At 43.9% G+C, this 20,370-nt stretch overlaps 1 protein-coding gene across 2 annotated transcripts in view; it reads left to right on the forward strand.

The window, feature by feature from the left end:
- Positions 1 to 20,370, forward strand: part of hexb (hexosaminidase B (beta polypeptide)) — a 48,710-nt gene that overhangs the window by 11,921 nt on the left and 16,419 nt on the right. For both annotated transcript variants that reach the window (XM_078214908.1, XM_078214909.1), the window contains exons 3-7: positions 232 to 278; positions 2,460 to 2,570; positions 4,231 to 4,332; positions 17,609 to 17,738; positions 19,071 to 19,251. In XM_078214908.1, coding sequence (XP_078071034.1) covers positions 232 to 278; positions 2,460 to 2,570; positions 4,231 to 4,332; positions 17,609 to 17,738; positions 19,071 to 19,251 — 571 coding nt within the window. The remainder of the gene's footprint in view (positions 1 to 231; positions 279 to 2,459; positions 2,571 to 4,230; positions 4,333 to 17,608; positions 17,739 to 19,070; positions 19,252 to 20,370) is intronic.

A 20,370-nucleotide genomic window follows, 5' to 3' on the forward strand; every position in this document is an offset into this window, starting at 1 on the left:
TAAATGTGACTTATGGGATCAATTGGTAAATTTCTGAGGGATGGTTAAGTGTGAGAAGTTTGAAAAATTAAATATACAAGTCATCTGCTTGGTTAACAATATGTTTAAACTGTTCAGTATGGAAGAAATATTTGTCAAAACAATGTTTTGAGTTGGACTTTTTGTGGTCCAGCTAAACTGTTCATTAATTTTATTTTAAAATAATAAATATTCATGCAATTTTCATTTCAGGACTTGAGACCTTCAGCCAATTGGCCTTTGAGGATGAATTTGAAACCGTAAGCTATTTTCAGGATTCTGCTTTGTGGAAATTTTAGAAACTAATAGTTTTTCCTTTGCTTTGTCAAATTAATAGGCTGGCACACCAACTGTGCAGTAACTTGGGGTTCTTCAAATATAGGCCTTATCAAAAAGGTTGATTTAACTAAACAAATTAGAAGTTTAAACAAATAGCTAGCATCCATTTGTGCTACAAACTCATTGCTGAGCGTAATGCTTTTGAGTACAAACTGGAGAATTGATATATTGCTTTTGTGCCTTGGACAAAAGGGTGCATTCTATGCTTAACCGCTCCATTGTAATTCTCTACTTTTCTAAAGAACTTGCTGATGGAAGTTGCTGACGTGTGGCTTATCATTGTATGGAGTCACTTATCCATGTTTGTCTTTTACGTGTTTAAATTAGGCATCTGACTCTAGAGATCACCACAGTTAATGGAAAAATAACAAGTTTTAAATTTTCTGCATGGAGTTCTTAAATGGCAGAACTTAGGCCATGTTGCTCTTACCTTTGGGCAATATGTGAAGGTAAATAGTACTGTTCCCTGTAAGTTTCAACAACCAAAAATTCCCATGTTGGCCCTTTTAAGCTGTTGTGCATTGTTGGCTGTACAAGATTTAAAGGGCCCAAGAACATAATCATCCAGGCTAGAAAGAAAAATTGGAGGACAGGTTGGTGAATAGTTATGAACTTGAATCTTAGTTCCTTTACTTTAGATTGGAATTTGTTCTTCTGAACCATATGAGTCCTGATGTATTAATGACCACTTGAGCCAGGAAGAAACCATCTTGCCACTCATTCACTGAAGTGTACATCTAATCTGCAACTAACTACTTTGCTTTAACACTGTGTTGATAGTTGGAGTAATTACTCTCGGAACAGTGTGAGAGTTTTGATGTCTCGTCAGCCCGGGGTGGAAGCCTCCTATTTCCTTTCTGTCTTTTTCAAATTGCTGGGCTCTGGTACAGTGAAGTTACTACCAACGTTGCTACTTTTCTCCAGGCATAAGACCACACAACTTAAAATAGTATTGGGTGAGGTGATGAGTAAAATTCAAGCTTGCAAGAACTAAGAGCAGGAGTAGACAATTCAGCCTCTAGCCTGCTCTGCATTCAATATGATTATGGCTAATCTCATCTCTGCCTCCTCTCCACCTCCCTGCCCACTCCCCATAACCCTTCATCCCACTCTTAATTAAAAACTGATCTATCTCCTCATTTGTTTAGTTTAGTGCTCCGGCATCCATTGCACTCTGGAATAGAGAATTTCACAGATTCACGACCCTTTGAGTGAAGTAATTCCTCTTCATTTTTCTAAACTCCAGCGAGTATAAGCCTAAACTGCTCAACCTTCCTTGATAAGACCAGTCCATCATCCCTGGAATCCATCTAGTGAACCTTCCCTGAACTGCCTTTAATGCATTTACATCATTCCTCAAGTAAGGGGACCAAAATTGTGCGCAGTACTCCAGATGTGATCTCACCAATGTCCTATGCAGTTGCAATAGCATCTCCCTATTTTTATACACTATACCGTTAGCAATAAATGCCAAAATTCCATTTGCCTTCCTTATTACCTGCTGCACCTGCATTGTGATTTTTGTGATTTGTGCATGAGGACACCCATTTCTCTCTGCACTGAAGTTTCCCTCCATTTAGATAATAAGTTGTCTTTTAATTCCTCTGACCAAAAACCTCATACCTATCCAAGTTAAATTCCATCTGTCAAATTTTGGTCCACTCACCTAAACTATCCATATTCACTTGTAAATGTCCATATCCACTTGTAAATGTCTTACTCTCCCACCTATTATAATGTTGTCTGCAAACTTGACTTGGATGCAAGGATAGAATGTACTATAACCATTAAAATAGATTGTAGTTGTGGCCCATGAACTGAGCCCTGTGGCACACCATTATGAATAATTGGTGTAGTGTGGCTGGGTTTACCTCACTTTGGGGACTTGGCACAATTTGTAATTTTTACACATGCTTTTTGCTCGTGTCTGTTTGTGTGCATGTGCCTTTACTGTCTCACCCCAATCTTTTGTGTGACGGAGTGCATGTTCAATAATTGTGCTAATATTCTGAAGATTATAAATGCCAGGAAGTTTCATGCTTCTTCATGGGTGAAAATTGTGCCAATTGACCACTTATTCAAAATACATTCTTCTCTTTCAGATTCTCATTAATAAAACTGAGGTTATGGATGCTCCGAGATTCGCTCACAGAGGAATTTTACTTGATACGTCTCGGCACTATTTACCTCTTAAAACAATCCTTGACACCTTGGTAAGAAGCCCCAGTGACTATTAACTTGTGTGCATGCGTGTGCACGTAAAGAGTAATTGCTTATAATTCACCATCCAGAAACTTGATATGAAGCTAAAGCAAAAAGACCCTGAATCTGAAATAGAAATCAAAAATATTGGAAATATACAATATATCTGCCTATTTCTTATGGCTAAGTGAAGTAGTTCACTTGGGTCCAGTTTCTTAACTTGAAAATCTTTAACCTGCGATATTAAGTTTTTTTCTTTTTTGCATTGGTTGTTAATAGAAGCATGGAATAGCACAGGACAACAGAGGCCATTTAGTCCATCCACCCTTCTGCCAATGGAAATATCCTTTCTCTCTCATTTTGAGACCTTCAGCAGTGGTTAGTACTGCTGCCTCACAGCGCCAGGAATCTGGGTTCAATTCCAGCCTTGGGTAGGATGGCATGGTGGCACAATGGTTAGCACTGCGGCCTCAACAGCGTCAGGGACCTGAATTTGATTCCTGGCTTGGGTCACTGTCTGCAGAGTCTGCATGTTCTCACTGTGTCTGTGTGGATTTCCTCCCACATTCCAAAAGATGTGCTGGTTGGTACATTGCCCATGCTAAATTCTCCCTCAGTGTACCCAAACAGGTGCTGGAGTGTGGTGACTGGGGGATTTTCACAGTAACCTTATTGCAGTGTTAATGTAAGCCTACTTATGACACTAATAAAATAAATAAATATTCTCCCCACATCTGTGTAGGTTTCCTCCCATATTCCAGAGATGTTGGTTAAGTGGATAGGCCATGCAAAATTGCCCCTTAGTGTCCCAAGATCTGTAGGCTGAATGGATTAGCCATGGTAAATGTGTGGGGATAGGACCGAGATGGAGGCCTGGATAAGATGCTCTGTCAAAGTTGGTGCAGACTAGATGGGCTGAATGGCCTCCTTCTGAACTGTAGGGATTCTCTGATTCATGATTTTAATCTCCTTTATAGAAGAGGAGAACAACCCCAGCTTTTCCAGTCTTTCCATTTAACCATAATTCATCCCCACCAGAACATCCTTGTAAATTTCTTTTCTACACTCTCCAAAACCTTTGCATTCCTCCTACTAAAGTGTACCAGTTATTGGGCATAATAATCCAGCTGTATTTTGTGGGTTTAGTATAACCTCTGGTTTTGTGTTCTGTGCCTATAAGTATTAAGCCCATGTTATGTTGATGCAACCATTTCTGTTTTCACTTTTGATCTTTCTTTCCATTTTCTTCAGGTCTTGAGCTTGAAATACTTAATTGTCCCTTTTGGTTATCAGAAGTGTCTTAATACCTAAAAAGTCTATCGTTCAAAATCATAGATGATTTTGTATTTGTACTAAACAAACAGTTTCCAGTTCTGAGCCAAGTAATTAGCACCCATGCTATACTCTAGAGAAGTGTTTAAAAGAGAACTAGCTAGCAGTTGAATCAATAATAGATTTTGTATAATGGTGCTCAAAAGTAAAGTTGAATTGTAATGGAAATTAATGACTGACTCAAGTGATTTCAAGCCAAGTGTAATAACTGACCAGTTAAGTTTTGTCTTTTTTCATTATTTTTATTAGTTATGGCTTCTTTTATAATAATAAATAGTAAATTGACTATGTGCAACTCTAGAAGCTACACCTCTGTTTTAACCTTTATTTCTGTTTCAGGATGCTATGTCTTTCAATAAGTTTAATGTTTTCCATTGGCATATTGTTGATGACCCATCATTTCCTTATCAAAGTATCACCTTTCCTGAGCTGAGTGCACAGGTTAGTAAAGACATTTTACCAGTCTTATAACAATGTACATGCAGCTTTCTGGATTCAGTGACTTGTGTAGTGTAAATATCATACAAAAATGTGGAATTCCTGACTGCATAAGCGTCACAAGCTTATGGCAATGTATGTAGATTACAAAAACATTTGAGGAAATGGTTTCTGTACTGACCAGCTTGGTGCTCAAGACAGACATCTAACCTAGACCGTTTCATTAGGAGTTGTGTATACTTCTAATTGCACAAATAATGTGATGGGATAAAACTTTTTTTTTGCTTAAGTTATTAATACTTTAGTGTCTAAAGAACTGGTCATGCAAGCATGGTACTTCCTTTTGGGGAAAGAAATTGATTGTGTTATGATGCAAAAGGCTGTAGTTTGCCATGGCAAAACTTCTGTGGTGGTCAATATTTAAACTTAAATCCACATTTCTTTTTGTTTGTAGTAATTGCTCTTAAAATGTAATGTTAAGTGTAAGTGAATACTGGTGAATTAATATGTCTGGAAAGCTACTGCCATAGAAGTATCCAAGTCCACCTTGAATTACAAGTTCTGTTTGTCTTACAAGGTCATCTTTCCTGGTCTGAAGTGCACACACTCTGTATCGATACTAAATACTGGTTGGTAAGCACAAAAGCCTGACAACCTTGAAGTGTGCATAATAGTTCTCCTGAATTCTAGCCAGCTAACTACAGTACTGGAAGCATTTCTGGTGCTGCTTAACTTGAGGTCACCACTGTAGCTTGTGGCTTACGAGACTGCAGACACATGATTTTTACATTCAATGCTGGTCCCAGCCCTCTGAGGCAAGAGTGGCACTGTGCACTTATCTTCCATTCCATTTCCGACAACTGTCTTACAATTACGTCTGTCCAATCGCAGTTATAATTGGATGTCATGAAAACAGACAATGCTGGAAAGATTCAGCAGGTCTGGCAGCATCTGTGGCGAAAGAAACAGTTAACATCAGTTCAAATAACTCTTCAGAGTTAGAGAGCGAGAAATATGATGGATTTTATACTGTTTAATAGGGAATGAAGCAAAACAAAGGTCAGGGATAAGTGGGAGCTTAGGAGATATTTGGTAAAGATGGCATAGGCACAAGACAATGGGACCATTAATGGTATTGTTAAAGACAAGAGAAGGTGCTGATAATGGCATAAAGGTAAAATTGCAGAATGTGTTAATAGCAGAACAAAGGTCAGCGCTCTTTGAAGGGAGAACTTGAGAACTAGGGATAGATGGCCCTGTGGAGGTAGGTGGGACAAAACATTGGATTAAAAAGGGGGGGTCAAGATAGAGGAGAGAATTCATAGTTGGGAGTTGTTGTAAAATGCCCAACTGGAAAATTTAGGTACTGTTCATAGTCATAATGTGACTAAACACATTGACGAAGGAAAAGCAGTAGATGTGGTTTACATGGACTTCAGCAAGGCGTTTGATAAGGTCCCCCATGCAAGACTTCTCGAGAAAGTGAGCGGGCATGGGATCCAAGAGTCTGTTGCCTTGTGGATCCGGAACTGGCTTGCCTGCAGAAGGCAGAGAGTGGTTGGAGATGGGTCTTTTTCTGAATGGAGGTCGGTCACCAGTAGAGTGCCCCAGGGATCTGTTCTGGGATCCTTGCTGTTTGTCATTTTCATAAATGACCTGGATGAGGAAGTGGAGGGATGGGTTAGTAAGTTTGCCGACGACACAAAGGTTGGTGGTGTTGTGGATAGTTTGGAGGGATGTCAGAAGCTGCAGCGTGACATAGATGGGATGCAAGACTGGGCGGAGAAGTGGCAGATGGACTTCAACCCGGATAAATGTGTAGTGGTACATTTTGGCAGGTCAAATGGGATGAAGGAGTGTAATATCAAGGGTAAGACTCTTAGCAGTGTAGAGGACCAGAAGGACCTTGGGGTCCGGGTCCATAGGACTCTTAAATCGGCCTCGCAGGTAGAGGAGGTGGTTAAGAAGGCGTATGGTGTGCTGGCCTTTATCAATCGAGGGATTGAGTTTAGGAGTCGGGAGATAATGATGCAGCTTTTAAGACCCTCGTCAGACCCCACTTAGAGTACTGTGCTCAGTTCTGGTCGCCTCATTACAGGAAGGATGTAGAAATTATTGAAAGGGTGCAGAGAAGATTTACAAGGATGTTGCCTGGATTGGGTGGCATGCCTTATGAGGATAGAACATAGAAAGCCACAGCACAATCAGGCCCTTCGGCCCACAAGTTGCGCCGATCACATCCCCACCTCTAGGCCTATCTATAGCCCTCAATCCCATTAAATCCCATGTACTCATCCAGAAGTCTCTTAAAAGACCCCAACGAGTTTGCCTCCACCACCACCGACGTCAGCCGATTCCACTCACCCACCACCCTCTGAGTGAAAAACTTACCCCTGACATCTCCTCTGTACCTACCCCCCAGCACCTTAAACCTGTGTCCTCTCGTAGCAACCATTTCAGCCCTTGGAAATAGCCTCTGAGAGTCTACCCTATCCAGACCTCTCAACATCTTGTAAACCTCTATCAGGTCACCTCTCATCCTTCGTCTCTCCAGGGAGAAGAGACCAAGCTCCCTCAACCTATCCTCATAAGGCATGCCCCCCAATCCAGGCAACATCCTTGTAAATCTCCTCTGCACCCTTTCAATGGCTTCAACATCTTTCCTGTAATGAGGTGACCAGAACTGCGCGCAGTACTCCAAGTGGGGTCTAACCAGGGTCCTATAAAGCTGCAGCATTATCTCCCGACTCCTAAACTCAATCCCTCGATTAATGAAGGCCAGTACGCCGTACGCCTTCTTGACCGCATCCTCCACCTGCGAGGCCGATTTAAGAGTCCTATGGACCCGGACCCCAAGGTCCTTCTGATCCTCTACACTGCTAAGAATGGTACCCTTCATATTATACTGCTGCTTCATCCCATTGGATCTGCCAAAATGGATCACCACACACTTATCCGGGTTGAAGTCCATCTGCCACTTCTCCGCCCAGTCTTGCATTCTATCTATGTCTCGCTGCAACTTCTGACATCCCTCCAAACTATCCACAACACCACCTACCTTGGTGTCGTCAGCAAACTTACCAACCCATCCCTCCACTTCCTCATCCAGGTCATTTATGAAAATGACAAACAGCAAGGGTCCCAGAACAGATCCCTGGGGCACTCCACTGGTCACTGACCTCCATGCAGAGAAAGACCCCTCCACAGCCACTCTCTGCCTTCTGCAGGCAAGCCAGTTCTGGATCCACAAGGCAACAGCCCCTTGGATCCCATGCCCTCTCACTTTCTCAAGAAGTCTTGCATGGGGGACCTTATCGAACGCCTTGCTGAAGTCCATATAGACCACATCCACCGCTCTTCCTTCGTCAATGTGTTTGGTCACATTTTCAAAGAACTCAACCAGGCTCGTAAGGCACGACCTGCCCTTGACAAAGCCGTGCTGACTACTTTTGATCATACTAAACTTCTCTAGATGATCATAAATCCTGTCTCTCAGGATCCTCTCCATCAACTTACCAACCACTGAGGTTAGACTCACCGGTCGGTAATTTCCCGGGCTGTCCCTGTTCCCTTTCTTGAATATAGGGACCACATCTGCAATCCTCCAATCCTCCGGAACCTCTCCCGTCTCCATCGACGATGCAAAGATCATCGCCAAAGGCTCCGCAATCTCCTCCCTCGCCTCCCACAGTAACCTGGGGTACATCCCATCCGGTCCCGGTGACTTACCAACCTTGATGCCATTCAATAGTTCCAACACATCCTCTTTCTTTATGTCCACATGCTCGATCCTTTCTGTCCACCGCAAACCAGCAGTACAACCACCCAGATCCCTTTCCACCGTGAATACCGAGGTAAAGTATTCATTAAGCAGCTCCGCCATTTCTAACGGTTCCGCACAAACTTTTCTCCCTTCACCTTTTAAGGGTCCTATGCCTTCACATCTCATCCTTTTACTCTTGACATATTTGTAGAAAGCCTTGGGATTCTCCTTAATCTTACCCGCCAAGGCCTTCTCATGACCCCTTCTCGCTCTCCTAATTTCCTTCTTAAGCTCCTTCCTACATCCCGTATACTCCTCTAAATCCTTAACACCTCCTAGCTCTCTGAACCTTCTGTACGCCTCTCTTTTCTTATTCACCAGGTTCATCACAACCTTCGTGCACCACGGTTCCCGTACCCTACCAACACCCCCCTGTCTCATCGGAACGTTGTCATGCAGAGCTCCAGACAAACATTCCTTGAAAATCCTCCACTTTCCTTCGGTACTTTTCCCCAAGAATGCCTCCTTCCAATTTACCCGTCTAATTTCCTCCCTGATGACACTGTATTTCCCTTTACTCCAGAGAAACACTTTCCTAGCCTGCCTGATCCTATCTCTTTCCAATGCTATCGTGAAGGAGATAGAATTATGATCGCTGTCCCCAAGATGCTCACCCACCGAGAGATCCTCCACCTGTCCAGGTTCATTAGCCAGCACCAGATCAAGTACAGCCTCTCCTCTAGTAGGCTTATCCACATACTGTGTCAGGAAACTCTCCTGGACACACCTAACAAACTCCTCTCCATCCAAACCCCTAGCCCTAGGGATATTCCAATCTATGTTTGGGAAATTAAAATCTCCCATCATGACAACTCTGTTATTCCTACATCTCTCCAGGATCTGTTTCCCCATCTGCTCCTCAACATCTCTGTTACTATTGGGCGGCCTATAGAAAACACCCAGCAACGTTACCGACCCCTTCCTGTTCCTAACCTCCACCCACAGAGACTCCGTAGTCAATCCCTCCACGGCGTCCACCTTCTCTACAGCCGTGACACTATCCCTGATCAACAGTGCCACTCCCCCCCCTCTCTTGCCTCCCTCCCTGTCCTTCCTGAAACATCTAAAACCCGGCACCTGAAGCACCCAGTCCTGTCCCTGAGACATCCAAGTCTCCGTAATGGCCACCACATCACAATTCGAAGCAGCAATCCACGCTCTAAACTCATCCACTTTATTCACTACACTCCTGGCATTAAAATAGACACATCTCAGACCTTCAGCCTGAGCACTTCCCTTCTCCATCACTCGTCTAACCTCCCTCTTACCCTGTTTACATTCCTTATCTATTTGCGAGCTAACCTCCTCGCTCTCAGTCCCCTCATTTCGATTCCCTCCCCCCAACCTTTCTAGTTTAAAGTCTCTCCAGTAGCCTTAGCCAACCTTCCCGCCAGGATATTGGTCCCCCTGGGATTCAAGTGCCACCCGTCTTTTTTAAACAGGTCACACCTGCCCCTAAAGAGGTCCCAATGATCCAAGTACCCAAATCCTTGTCCCTTGCTCCAGTCCCTCAGCCACGCATTCATTCTCCACCGATTCCTGTTCTCACTCTCCCGCGGCACAGGCAGCAATCCCGAGATTACTACCTTTGCATTCCTCTTTCTCAGCTGTCTACCTAACTCCCTATATTCTCTTTTCATGACCCCTTCCCTCTTCCTACCTATGTCAGCAGTACCTATATGCATCACGACCTTCGGCTCCTCTCCCTCCCCCTTCAGGATTTCTGGGACTCGACCAGAGACATCCCGGACCCCTGCACCAGGGAGACAAACCACCATCCGAGAGTCCCGTCTGTGTCCGCAAAAACGCCTATCTGACCCCCTCACCGTAGAGTCCCCAATTAGCACTACCCTCCTTTCCTTACCCTTTTGCACTACTGGGCCAGGCTCAGCTCCAGAGACACTGCCACCGCTGCTTCCCCCAGGTGGGCTGTCCACCCCAGTAGTACTCAGACAGGAGTACTTATTATTAAGGGGCACATCCACCGGGGTGCTCACCATCAACTGAGCTTTCTCCTTCCTCACTGTTACCCAGTTACCCTCCTCCCGTGGTCCCGGTGTGACCACCTGCTGATAGCTCCTGTCAATGACCTCCTCACTATCCCTAACCCGGCGAAGGTCCTCGAGCTGCAATTCCAGTTCCCTAACATGGTCCCTTAGGAACCGCAGCTCAACACACCCAGCACAGATATGTTGAGGGAGCTCGGTCTTTTCTCCTTGGAGAGACGAAAGATGAGAGGTGACCTGATAGAGGTGTACAAGGTGTTGAGAGGTATAGATCGGGTGGATTCTCAGAGGCTTTTTCCCAGGGCTGAAATGGCTGCTACGAGAGGACACAGGTTTAAGGTGCTGGGGAGTAGGTACAGAGGAGATGTCAGAGGGTAAGTTTTTCACTCAGAGGGTGGTGGGTGAGTGGAATTGGCTGCCGTCAATGGTGGTGGAGGCAAACTCGATAGGGTCTTTTAAGATACTTCTGGATGAGTACATGGGACTTAATAGGATTGAGGGTTATAGGTAAGCCTATATATAGGCCTAGGTAGGTAGGGACATGACCGGCGCAACTAGTGGGCCGAGGGGCCTGTTTGTGCTGTCGTTTTTCTATGTTCTATAATGGGCAGAATCTTTGTCAGTTCTGGTGAGAAAATGGCGTGGAACTCTCCCTAGCTCCACTAGCCAGTTTTCTCTCCGGAGTTTTGTGTCATTAACTGCCAAAAAAAGTGAGCGTGGTTTGTCCCGTCAGTCTGGCAGGTGGGGACTCAGTGCCAGGAACCAGCTCCACCGAGATCAGGAAAATGGCACCCCAATCACTGGTTTTAAAGAAATGATTTCCCCCCCTGACGTTGCCCCACTCGCCCAGGGGCTATAGTGACCTCTAGGTGAACCTGGTGTAAGCCTCACCAACGTGACGTTGGCAAGGCATGAAAATTTAATGAGGGGCGAGATCCAGCAAGGAAGGTATTTATTGTGGGCATGAACCTGATTATATTGCCAAGATGACGGAAATTGCGATCTTGCTGGCAAGATTTGCAATATCTAGGTTTCACCGGATCTTGAGCCTCAACCATGGATCCCACCCAGAGTTTTACAGCATAAAAAGAGGCCCTTTGGCTCATCGTGTCTGTGATGGCTATCAAACATTTTTCAGCACTTGATCCATAGCCTTGCATGCTATGGCATTTCAAGTACTTATAATTGCTGAGCGTTCCCACCTCTACACCTTTTCAGGCAGTGAGTTCCAGATTCCCACTACCCTCTAGGTGAGAGAGGTTTTCCTCAAATACCTTTCCTGCTCACCATTGACCCCTCTACTAAGGGGAAATGTTTCTTGCTGTCTACCATATATATATTATCTCATAATTTTATACAACTCAACTGAGGTCTGCTCTCTGCCTTCTTTCTGTAAGGGAATAATGTTTAGGAAATGTTTAGGAACTAAAGAGGGAAATTAGAAGAGCCAGGAGGGGACATGAGAAGGCCTTGGCAGACAGGATAAAGGAAAACCCCAAGGCATTCTACAAGTATGAAGAGCAAAAGGATAAGATGTGAAGGAGTAGGACCTATCAAATGTGACGGTGGGAAAGTGTATTGAGCCGGTTGAAATAGCAGAGGTACTCAATTAATACTTTGCTTCAGTATTCACAGTGGAAAAGGATCTTGGTAGTTGCAGTGCAGACTTGCAGTGGACTGAGAAGATTGAGCATGTGGGCATTAGGAAAGAGGATGTGTTGAAAAGCATCAAGTTAGATAAATCGCCGGGACCGGATGGGATGTACCCCAGGTTACTGTGGGAGGCGAGGGAAGAGATTGCTGATCCTCTGGCGATGATCTTTGCGTCGTCAATGGAGACGGGAGAGGTTCCGGAGGATTGGAGGATGGCGGATGTGGTTCCATTATTCAAGAAAGGGAGAAGAGATAGCCCAGGAAATTATAGACCGGTGAGTCTAACCTCAGTGGTAGGTAAGTTGATGGAGAAGATCCTGAGAGACAGGATTTATGAACATTTGGAAAGGAATAGTATGATCAAAGTAGCCAGCACGGCTTTGTCCGAGGCAGATCATGCCTTACGAGTCTGATTGAGTTTTTTGAAGATGTAACTAGACACATAGACAGGGCAAGAGTGGTAGATGTGGTTTATATGGATTTCAGTAAGGTGCTTGATAAGGTGCCCCATGCAAGGCTTATGGAGAAAGTGAAGGGGCATGGGATATAAGGGGACGTTGCTTTGTGGATTCAGAACTGGCTTGCCCACAGAAGGCAAAGAGTGATTGTAGATGGGTCTTTTTCAGAGTGGAGGTGGGTCACCAGTGGGGTGCCCCAAGGATCTGTTCTGGGACCCTTGCTCTTTGGGATTTTTATAAATGACCTGGATGAGGAAGTGGAAGGATGGCTTGGCAAGTTTGCTGATGACACAAAGGTTGGAGGTGTTATGGATAGTGTAGAGGGATGTCAGCAGTTGCAACGAGACATAGATAAGATGCAAGACTGGGCGGAGAAGTGGTAGATGGACTTCAACCCAGATAAGTGTGTGGTGGTTCATTTTGGCAGGTCGAGTAGGATGGAAGAATATAATATTCAGGGTAAGACGCTTGGCAGTGTGGAAGAACAGAGGGATCTTGGGGTCCAGGTTCATAGGACGCTCAAAGTGGCGTCGCAGGTAGAGGCTGTGGTTAAGAAGGCGTATGGAATACTGGCCTTCATCAATAGAGGAATTGAGTTTAGAAATCGGGAGATAATGCGGCAACTGTATAGGACCCTGGTCAGACCTCACCTGGAGTACTACGCCCAGTTCTGGTCGCCTCATTACAGAAAGGATGTGGAAGCCATAGAACAGGTGCAAAGGAGATTTACGAGGATGTTGCCGGGATTAAGTGGTATGCCTTATGAGGATAGGTTGAGAGAGCTAGGTCTATTCTCCTTGGAGAGGCGAAGGATGAGAGGTGACCTGATAGAGGTGTATAAGATGTTGAGAGGTATTGATAGAGTGGATTCTCAGAGGCTTTTACCCAGGGCTGAAATGGTTGTCACGAGAGGCCACAGGTTTAGGGTGCTGGGGAGTAGGTATAGAGATGTTAGGGGTAAGTTTTTCACTCAGAGGGTGGTGGGCCGTGGAATCAGCTGCTGGTAGTGGTGGTGGAAGCGGATTCGATTGAGTCTTTTAAGAGACTTTTGGATAGGTTCATGGAGGTTAGTAAGATAGAGGGTTATAGTTGAGCCTAGAAGGGAAGGAAATTGTTCGGCGCAACTTGTGGGCCGAAGGGCCTGTTTGAGAAGTAGCTTTTCTATGTTCTATGAAATCAACCCCAGCCTATCCAGTCTGTCTTTAAAGCTGAAACGCTCCTGTCCAGGCAACATTCTCTGCACCTTTTCTTCTGCGATCACAGCCTTCCTGTAGTGTGGCGACCAGAACTGCGCACAGTACTCCAGCTGTAGCCTAACAAGCGTTTTATGCATATCTTTGTCCTACCTTGAGTCTTACTGAGTTATAATCACGATCACTGAAATGCTCCCCCACTGACACCTCTGCCACCTATCTGGCTTCATCCCATAAAACGAGGTCAGGTGCCACCCCCTCTCTTGCAGGACTTTCTACGTACTGGCTCAAAGAGCTGTCCTGGATGCATTTTAGGACTCCGCCTCCTCTAAGCCTGTCACACTTTGCCTACCCCAGTTAATACTGGGGAATTTGAAATCCTGACTATTTTTACATTTCTGAGATTTGTCTATATATCTGCTCTTCTATCTCTCCCTGACTGTTTGTTACTGTTTCCCAGTAATTGCCCCCTTATTTTTAAATTAAATTGAGGAGCCTGCTAAGATGTCGTGCAGTAAGAACTTTAACAACACCAGGTTAAAGTCCAACAGGTTTATTTGGTAGCAAAAGCCACACAAGCTTTCGGAGCCTGAAGCCCTTTCTTCAGGTGAGTGGGAATTCTGTTCACAAACAGGGCATATAAAGACACAAACTCAATTTACATGAATAATGGTTGGAATGCGAATACTTGCAGCTAATCAAGTCTTTAAGATACAAACAATGTGAGTGGAGAGAGCATCAAGACAGGCTAAAGAGATGTGTATTGTCTCCAGACAGGACAGCCAGTGAGACTCTGCAGGTCCAGGCAAGCTGTGGGGATTACAAATAGTGTGACATGAACCCAATATCCCGGTTGAGGCCGTCCTCATGTGTGCGGAACTTGGCTATCAGTTTCTGATCAGCGACTCTGTGCCGTCATGTGCCGTGAAGGCCGCCTTGGAGAGCACTTACCCGAATATCAGAGGCCGAATGCCCGTGAGCGCTGAAGTGCTCCCCAACAGGAAGAGAACAGTCTTGCCTGGTGATTGTCGAGCGGTGTTCATTCATCCATTGTCGCAGCGTCTGCATGGTATAGACGCTGCGACAACGGATGAATGAACACCGCTCAACAATCACCAGGCAAGACTGTTCTCTTCCTGTTGGGGAGCACTTCAGCGGTCACGGGCATTCGGCCTCTGATATTCGGGTAAGCGTTCTCCAAGGTGGCCTTCACGACACACGACGGCGCAGAGTCGCTGAGCAGAAACTGATAGCCAAGTTCCGCACACATGAGGACGGCCTCAACCGGGATATTGGGTTCATGTCACACTATTTGTAACCCCCACAGCTTGCCTGGACCTGCAGAGTCTCACTGGCTGTCCTGTCTGGAGACAATACACATCTCTTTAACCTGTCTTGATGCTCTCTCCACTCACATTGTTTGTATCTTAAAGAATTGATTAGTTGTAAGTATTCGCATTCCAACCATTATTCATGTAAATTGAGTTTGTGTCTTTATATGCCCTGTTTGTGAACAGAATTCCCACTCACCTGAAGAAGGAGCTTAAGGCTCTGAAAGCTTGTGTGGCTTGTGCTACCAAATAAACCTGTTGTACTTTAACCTGGTGTTGTTAAAATTCTTACTGTGTTTACCCCAGTCCAACGCTGGCATCTCCACAAGATGTCGTGCCGCAGGGATCGGTGCTGGGGCCTCAACTATTTACCATATACATAGACGATCTGGAGGAGGGGACCGAGTATAGGGTAACAAAGTTTGCGGATGACACAAAGATGAGTGGGAAAGCAAATTGCGTGGAGGACAGAGCCTGCAGAGAGATTTGGATGGGCTAAGTGAGTGGGCAAGGATCTGGCAGATGGAATATAGCGTTGGTAAGTGTGAGGTTATCCACTTTGGAAGGAATAATAGTAAAATGGACTATTATTTAAACGCTGAAAAATTACAACATGCTACTGTGCAGAGGGACCTCGGGGTCCTTGTACATGAATCACAAAAACTCAGTTTGCAGGTGCAGCAGGTGATCAAGAAGGCAAATGGAATGTTGGCCTTTATCACGAAGGGGATGGAGTATAAAAGCAGGGAGGTCTTGCTGCAACTGTACAGGATACTGGTGAGGACGCACCTGGAGTACTGTGTAAAATTTTGGTCCCCTTATTTAAGAAAGGATATATTACCTTTGGAGGGGGTACAGAAAAGGTTCACCAGGTTGATTCCGGAGATGAGGGGGTTAGCTTATGAGGAGAGATTGAGTAGACTGGGCCTGTACTCATTGGAGTTTAGAAGGTTGAGGGGAGATCTTATAGAGACATATAAGATAATGAAGGGGCTCGACAAGGTAGAAGCAGCGAGGTTATTTCCACTTACAATGGAAACAAGAACTAGGGGGCATAGCCTCAAAATACGGGGGAGTCAATTTAGAACAGAGCTGAGGAGGAATTTCTTCTCCCAAAAGGTAGTGAATCTTTGGAATTGTCTGCCCAATGAAGCAGTGGAGGCTACCTCGTTAACTGTGTTTAAGTCACAGATAGATAGATTTTTAACCATTTAAGGGAATTAAGGGTTATGGGGAGCGGGCGGGTAAGTGGAACTGAACCCACTATCAGATCAGCCATGATCTTATTGAATGGCGGAGCAGGCTTGAGGGACTAGATGGCCTACTCCTGCTCCTATTTCTTATGTTCATCCCTCCTCGTATCTCACCTGAAGATTCTATACCAAAGAATATTGAGCTGCTGGTCCTGCTCCTTCCTTAACCATGTCTCTGTGATAGCAGTAATATCATACTTCTATGTGTTAATGAATGCCTTCAGTTCATAAGCCTTACCTTGCATTAAAATAAATGCCATGCAGCCTTGCCTTTACATGTCTCTCTTTGCACTGCCTTCCTGATTGACTTTGCTTTTCTTATTTATCTGGCTGTGCGTTAGCTCACACTGTGACCCATCCCCCTGCCAAATTAGTTTAATCCCTGCACCCCCCACCAAACAGCAGTAGCAAACGTCCCTGCAAGAATAAAAGCAAAATACTGCGGATGCTGGGATCTGAACCAAAAACAAAAAATACTGGAAAATCTCAGCAGTCTGACAGCATCTGTGGGGAGAGAATAGAGCCAACCTTTCAAGTCTGGATGACCCTTAGTCAGAGCGAACAAATAGAGAATGCCACAGGTTCACCACCCACTTGAATGAAAAGTTTCTCATCATCTCAGTCCTAAATGGCCTACCCTGTAACCTGAGACTGAGACTCTCTTGTTCTGGACAACCCCTGTTAGAGAAAACATCAGCCCTGCATCCAGTCTGTCCAGCACTGTCAGAAGTTTGTTCCATTGAGATCCCCTCTCGTTCTTCTAAACTCCAGTAAATACAGTTCTAATTGACCCAATCTCTCCTCGTATGATAATCCTGCCATTCCAGGAATAAGTCTGGTGAACCTTCATTGCATTCCCTCTGGCAAGTATATTCTTGCTTAGATAAGGAGACCAAAAGAGGTGTGGCCTCACCAAGGCCCTGTACAGCTGCAGTAAGGCATCCTAATTCCTGTAATCAAATCCTCTTGCAATTAGGAAGGTTAATTAAGTTGTGTGAACGATGTTTTAAAGTAAGTCCCCTGGATTTGTGAACATGGGATCCATCACCCTGCACTCTGAGCTGCATTGTATTTTGTGTCTGTGTACCTGAATTATATAACTCTCATCTCAATGTTCCTCAAATCTTTATTTTGCATGGCTGTGCCCCTCTTTCTAATTTCACTATAGTCCCACACAGATTGAAATCTCTGGCCACATGTGAGATTCCCTGTGGCCTTGTTTTGCCCCTCCTATTTAGATGGCAGTGCCTCAGTTAAAATACCTGTACCCTGTTTATTGCTTGCAATAGATAGCAACTTCAAAATTGTAACTTTTTTTCCTTTCTGTGTAATCCAGTATCATTAGCAGTGTTTAACTCCTGCATCTACCAGGATAGCTTTTTAAAATACTGTTCAATGCTGCATTCACTGAGTTGCTTTGATAATGGAACACTTTGAAAAAGATGTTTATTGCTTTTTATTCAAAAAGAAATCTCTTGAGCCATATATGTCAAAACTCTAGCTGGCATCTGGGATTTTCTGTTTTCAATGCTGACCTGAATTTTTGTCCTTTTATTTTGTAGGGCGCATTCCATCCAGTTACTCACATTTATACATTGGCAGATGTGAAAATGGTTATTGAATATGCACGTGAAAGAGGGATTCGAGTCATCCCAGAGTTTGATTCTCCAGGACACACACAGTCTTGGAAAGGTGAATGGATTAGCACCTACATAAGCAATTTTTTTTGTCATTTGGAAGTTTTGCTGTGTTTTAAATGACTTGAGTCAAAACAAGACAGTTCTGAACTTTATGAGCAATGCAACTTAACATTGCTGATGAGCGTACTAGTTAGCAACAATCCTTCCTGATTTGGGCGATTTAGGCATCGTAGCCCATTTGTACTCCAGATACATTTCTAATCAATCTTCAGAATCTGAATTTCTTTAAGCTTTTTAAAATTGAAAATAGGAATTGATTGATCAGAGTATTCTTGAATATTTACTGTAATCATAGAAGGAAGATAATTTTGGACAAGTATGTAAAATTCAATGACTTTGTAATTCTGTACCTTTTATGATTAAGTAAAAAACTACTAACTCTGTGTACTGATTGGGACTATGATGTGACAACCAGTGCAGGAGTGATGGGGACCTTCTAGCCAGGAGTAGCAGTGCAGCCCAGCCCTCTTTAATGCTTATGGTGAGATCAGAGTTATTTTCACAATTATCATTGCATCATGTTCCAATTCTGATGCAAATCCAGAAAGGAGGAGATCTTTTTGTCTGAGCAGTGCATATAATGACTAAGTAAAAATTTTTTTAAAACTTCCCCAATACAGGATCTGAACTTTCTGATCCCGCATGTGAAAGAAATGGTCACTTTACAAGGTTATTCTCAAATTTAAAAAGTAATATTCTGTTTGTATATTAATTTGAGGTAATTCCATGTGAGAAGCAAAGTAAAATTGAAACAGCTGGGGTGGTTAAAGAATCTTCATGGATTGCAAAATTATACTTTTGGAATGGTAAAACCACTTTCATTTTTTTTCTCTGGGGGGTGTTACAAAGAACAAGTTTCAAGTGTATTTATTTCATTTAATCATACAACTATAATTCTTAATTTAAAAAATATCTATTCACTAAGGTGTACACCAATACACTTGAAACTTACTTGAAACCTTAATGAGGTTCTTGTGTACAAAGAACAATACAGCACAGGAACAGGCCCCTCGGCCCTCCAAGCCTGCGCCGCTCATGTGCCCACTAGACCTCGGGGAAGTTTTGTTCTTTAGACTGGGAATAGAGGGATACAAAAGAATGGTCTAGTGGACACATGAGCGGCGCAGGCTTGGAGGGCCGAAGGGCCTGTTCCTGTGCTGTATTGTTCTTTGTACACAAGAACCTCATTAAGATTTCAAGTGTATTGGTGTACACCTTAGTGAATAGATATTTTTTAAATTAAGAATTATAGTTGTATGATTAAATGAACAGTGTAGTGATGATCTTTTGAATAACACAAATCTCCCCTTCACTCATTGTCTAGGTATAAGAAACCTTCTTACTCCATGTTACAATGGTGAGAAACGTACTGGAACATTTGGACCTATAAATCCCTCTTTAAATACAACCTATGATTTTTTGAATCGATTCTTTAAAGAGGTCAGCATGGTGTTTCCAGATAATTATATCCATTTGGGAGGAGATGAAGTGAACTTTGAATGCTGGTATGGAAATTTATCACTTTCCTGAAATGTATTATACTTTTTTAATTTATCAACCCTTAAGTTAATTTGATTTTGTTTATTTGGTTGGACAAAAAGAGCTTCATAACCTATTTAATTGAATAATTATCTTTCTAATTATGGGATGTCAGCTTCCTTAATGCAGAACCAAAACTGCAAACCACGATAAATGCTATTTCAACAGTCACAAGGTCAGGAAACCTGCTGATTAACTGCAGTCTCTTGTGCAACTAACGAATCAATTACTTAATGTCACTTGGAGGTAGTTCTGAGTAACAGCAGAGAATGTTGCCTTGAATTGGGAATTTGTGTACCCTACCAAACATGGCATGGTAGTATTAACACTTCCTGGAGGGTGTTAGTTACCAAACTGGGTATTCACTAGGTAGAAGAAACCAAGTATTCTATCTGCTCTTGTTGCAAACCAATTTGTTTCAGACATGTCTATCTACCAAAGTACTAGTGCAGGTGCCTGCTGCATAACAAAGTAACCTACTTGATTGGCACCCCATCCATTACCTCCAACATCCACTTGCTCCACCATTGACGCACAGTGGCAGCAGTAAGTACCATCTACAAGGTGCATTGCAGAGACTCACCAAGGCACCTTTCAAACCTCCAAGCCCTCTACCACCTAGAATGACAAGAACAATAGATGCATGGAAGCGGCACGGTGGTTAGCAATGCTGCCTCACAGCGCCACGGACCTGGGATCGAGTCCCGGCTTGCATCACTGTCTGTGTGGAGTTTGCACGTTCTCCCTGTCTCTGTGTGGGTTTCCTCCGGGTGCTCCGGTTTCCTCCCACAGTCTAAAAGACGTGCTGGTTAGGTGCATGGGCCATGCTGAATTCTCCCTCAATGTACCCGAACAGGTGCCAGAGTATGGCAACTAGGGGATTTTCACAGTAACTTCGTTGCAGTGTTAATGTAAACCTGACAATTTCTTCCAAGCCACTCACCATCCTAACTTGGAACTATATCACCATTCCTTCACTGTCGCTGGATCAAGATCCTGGCGGGCACTTTCTCCCGAACAGAAGTGTGGGTGCATACTGTTCCAAGAAGCAGCTCAACCACCTCAAGGGCATTAAAAATGCTGGC

Source organism: Mustelus asterias, chromosome 6 (assembly GCF_964213995.1).
Source record: "Mustelus asterias chromosome 6, sMusAst1.hap1.1, whole genome shotgun sequence".
NCBI classification, from domain to species: domain Eukaryota; kingdom Metazoa; phylum Chordata; class Chondrichthyes; order Carcharhiniformes; family Triakidae; genus Mustelus; species Mustelus asterias.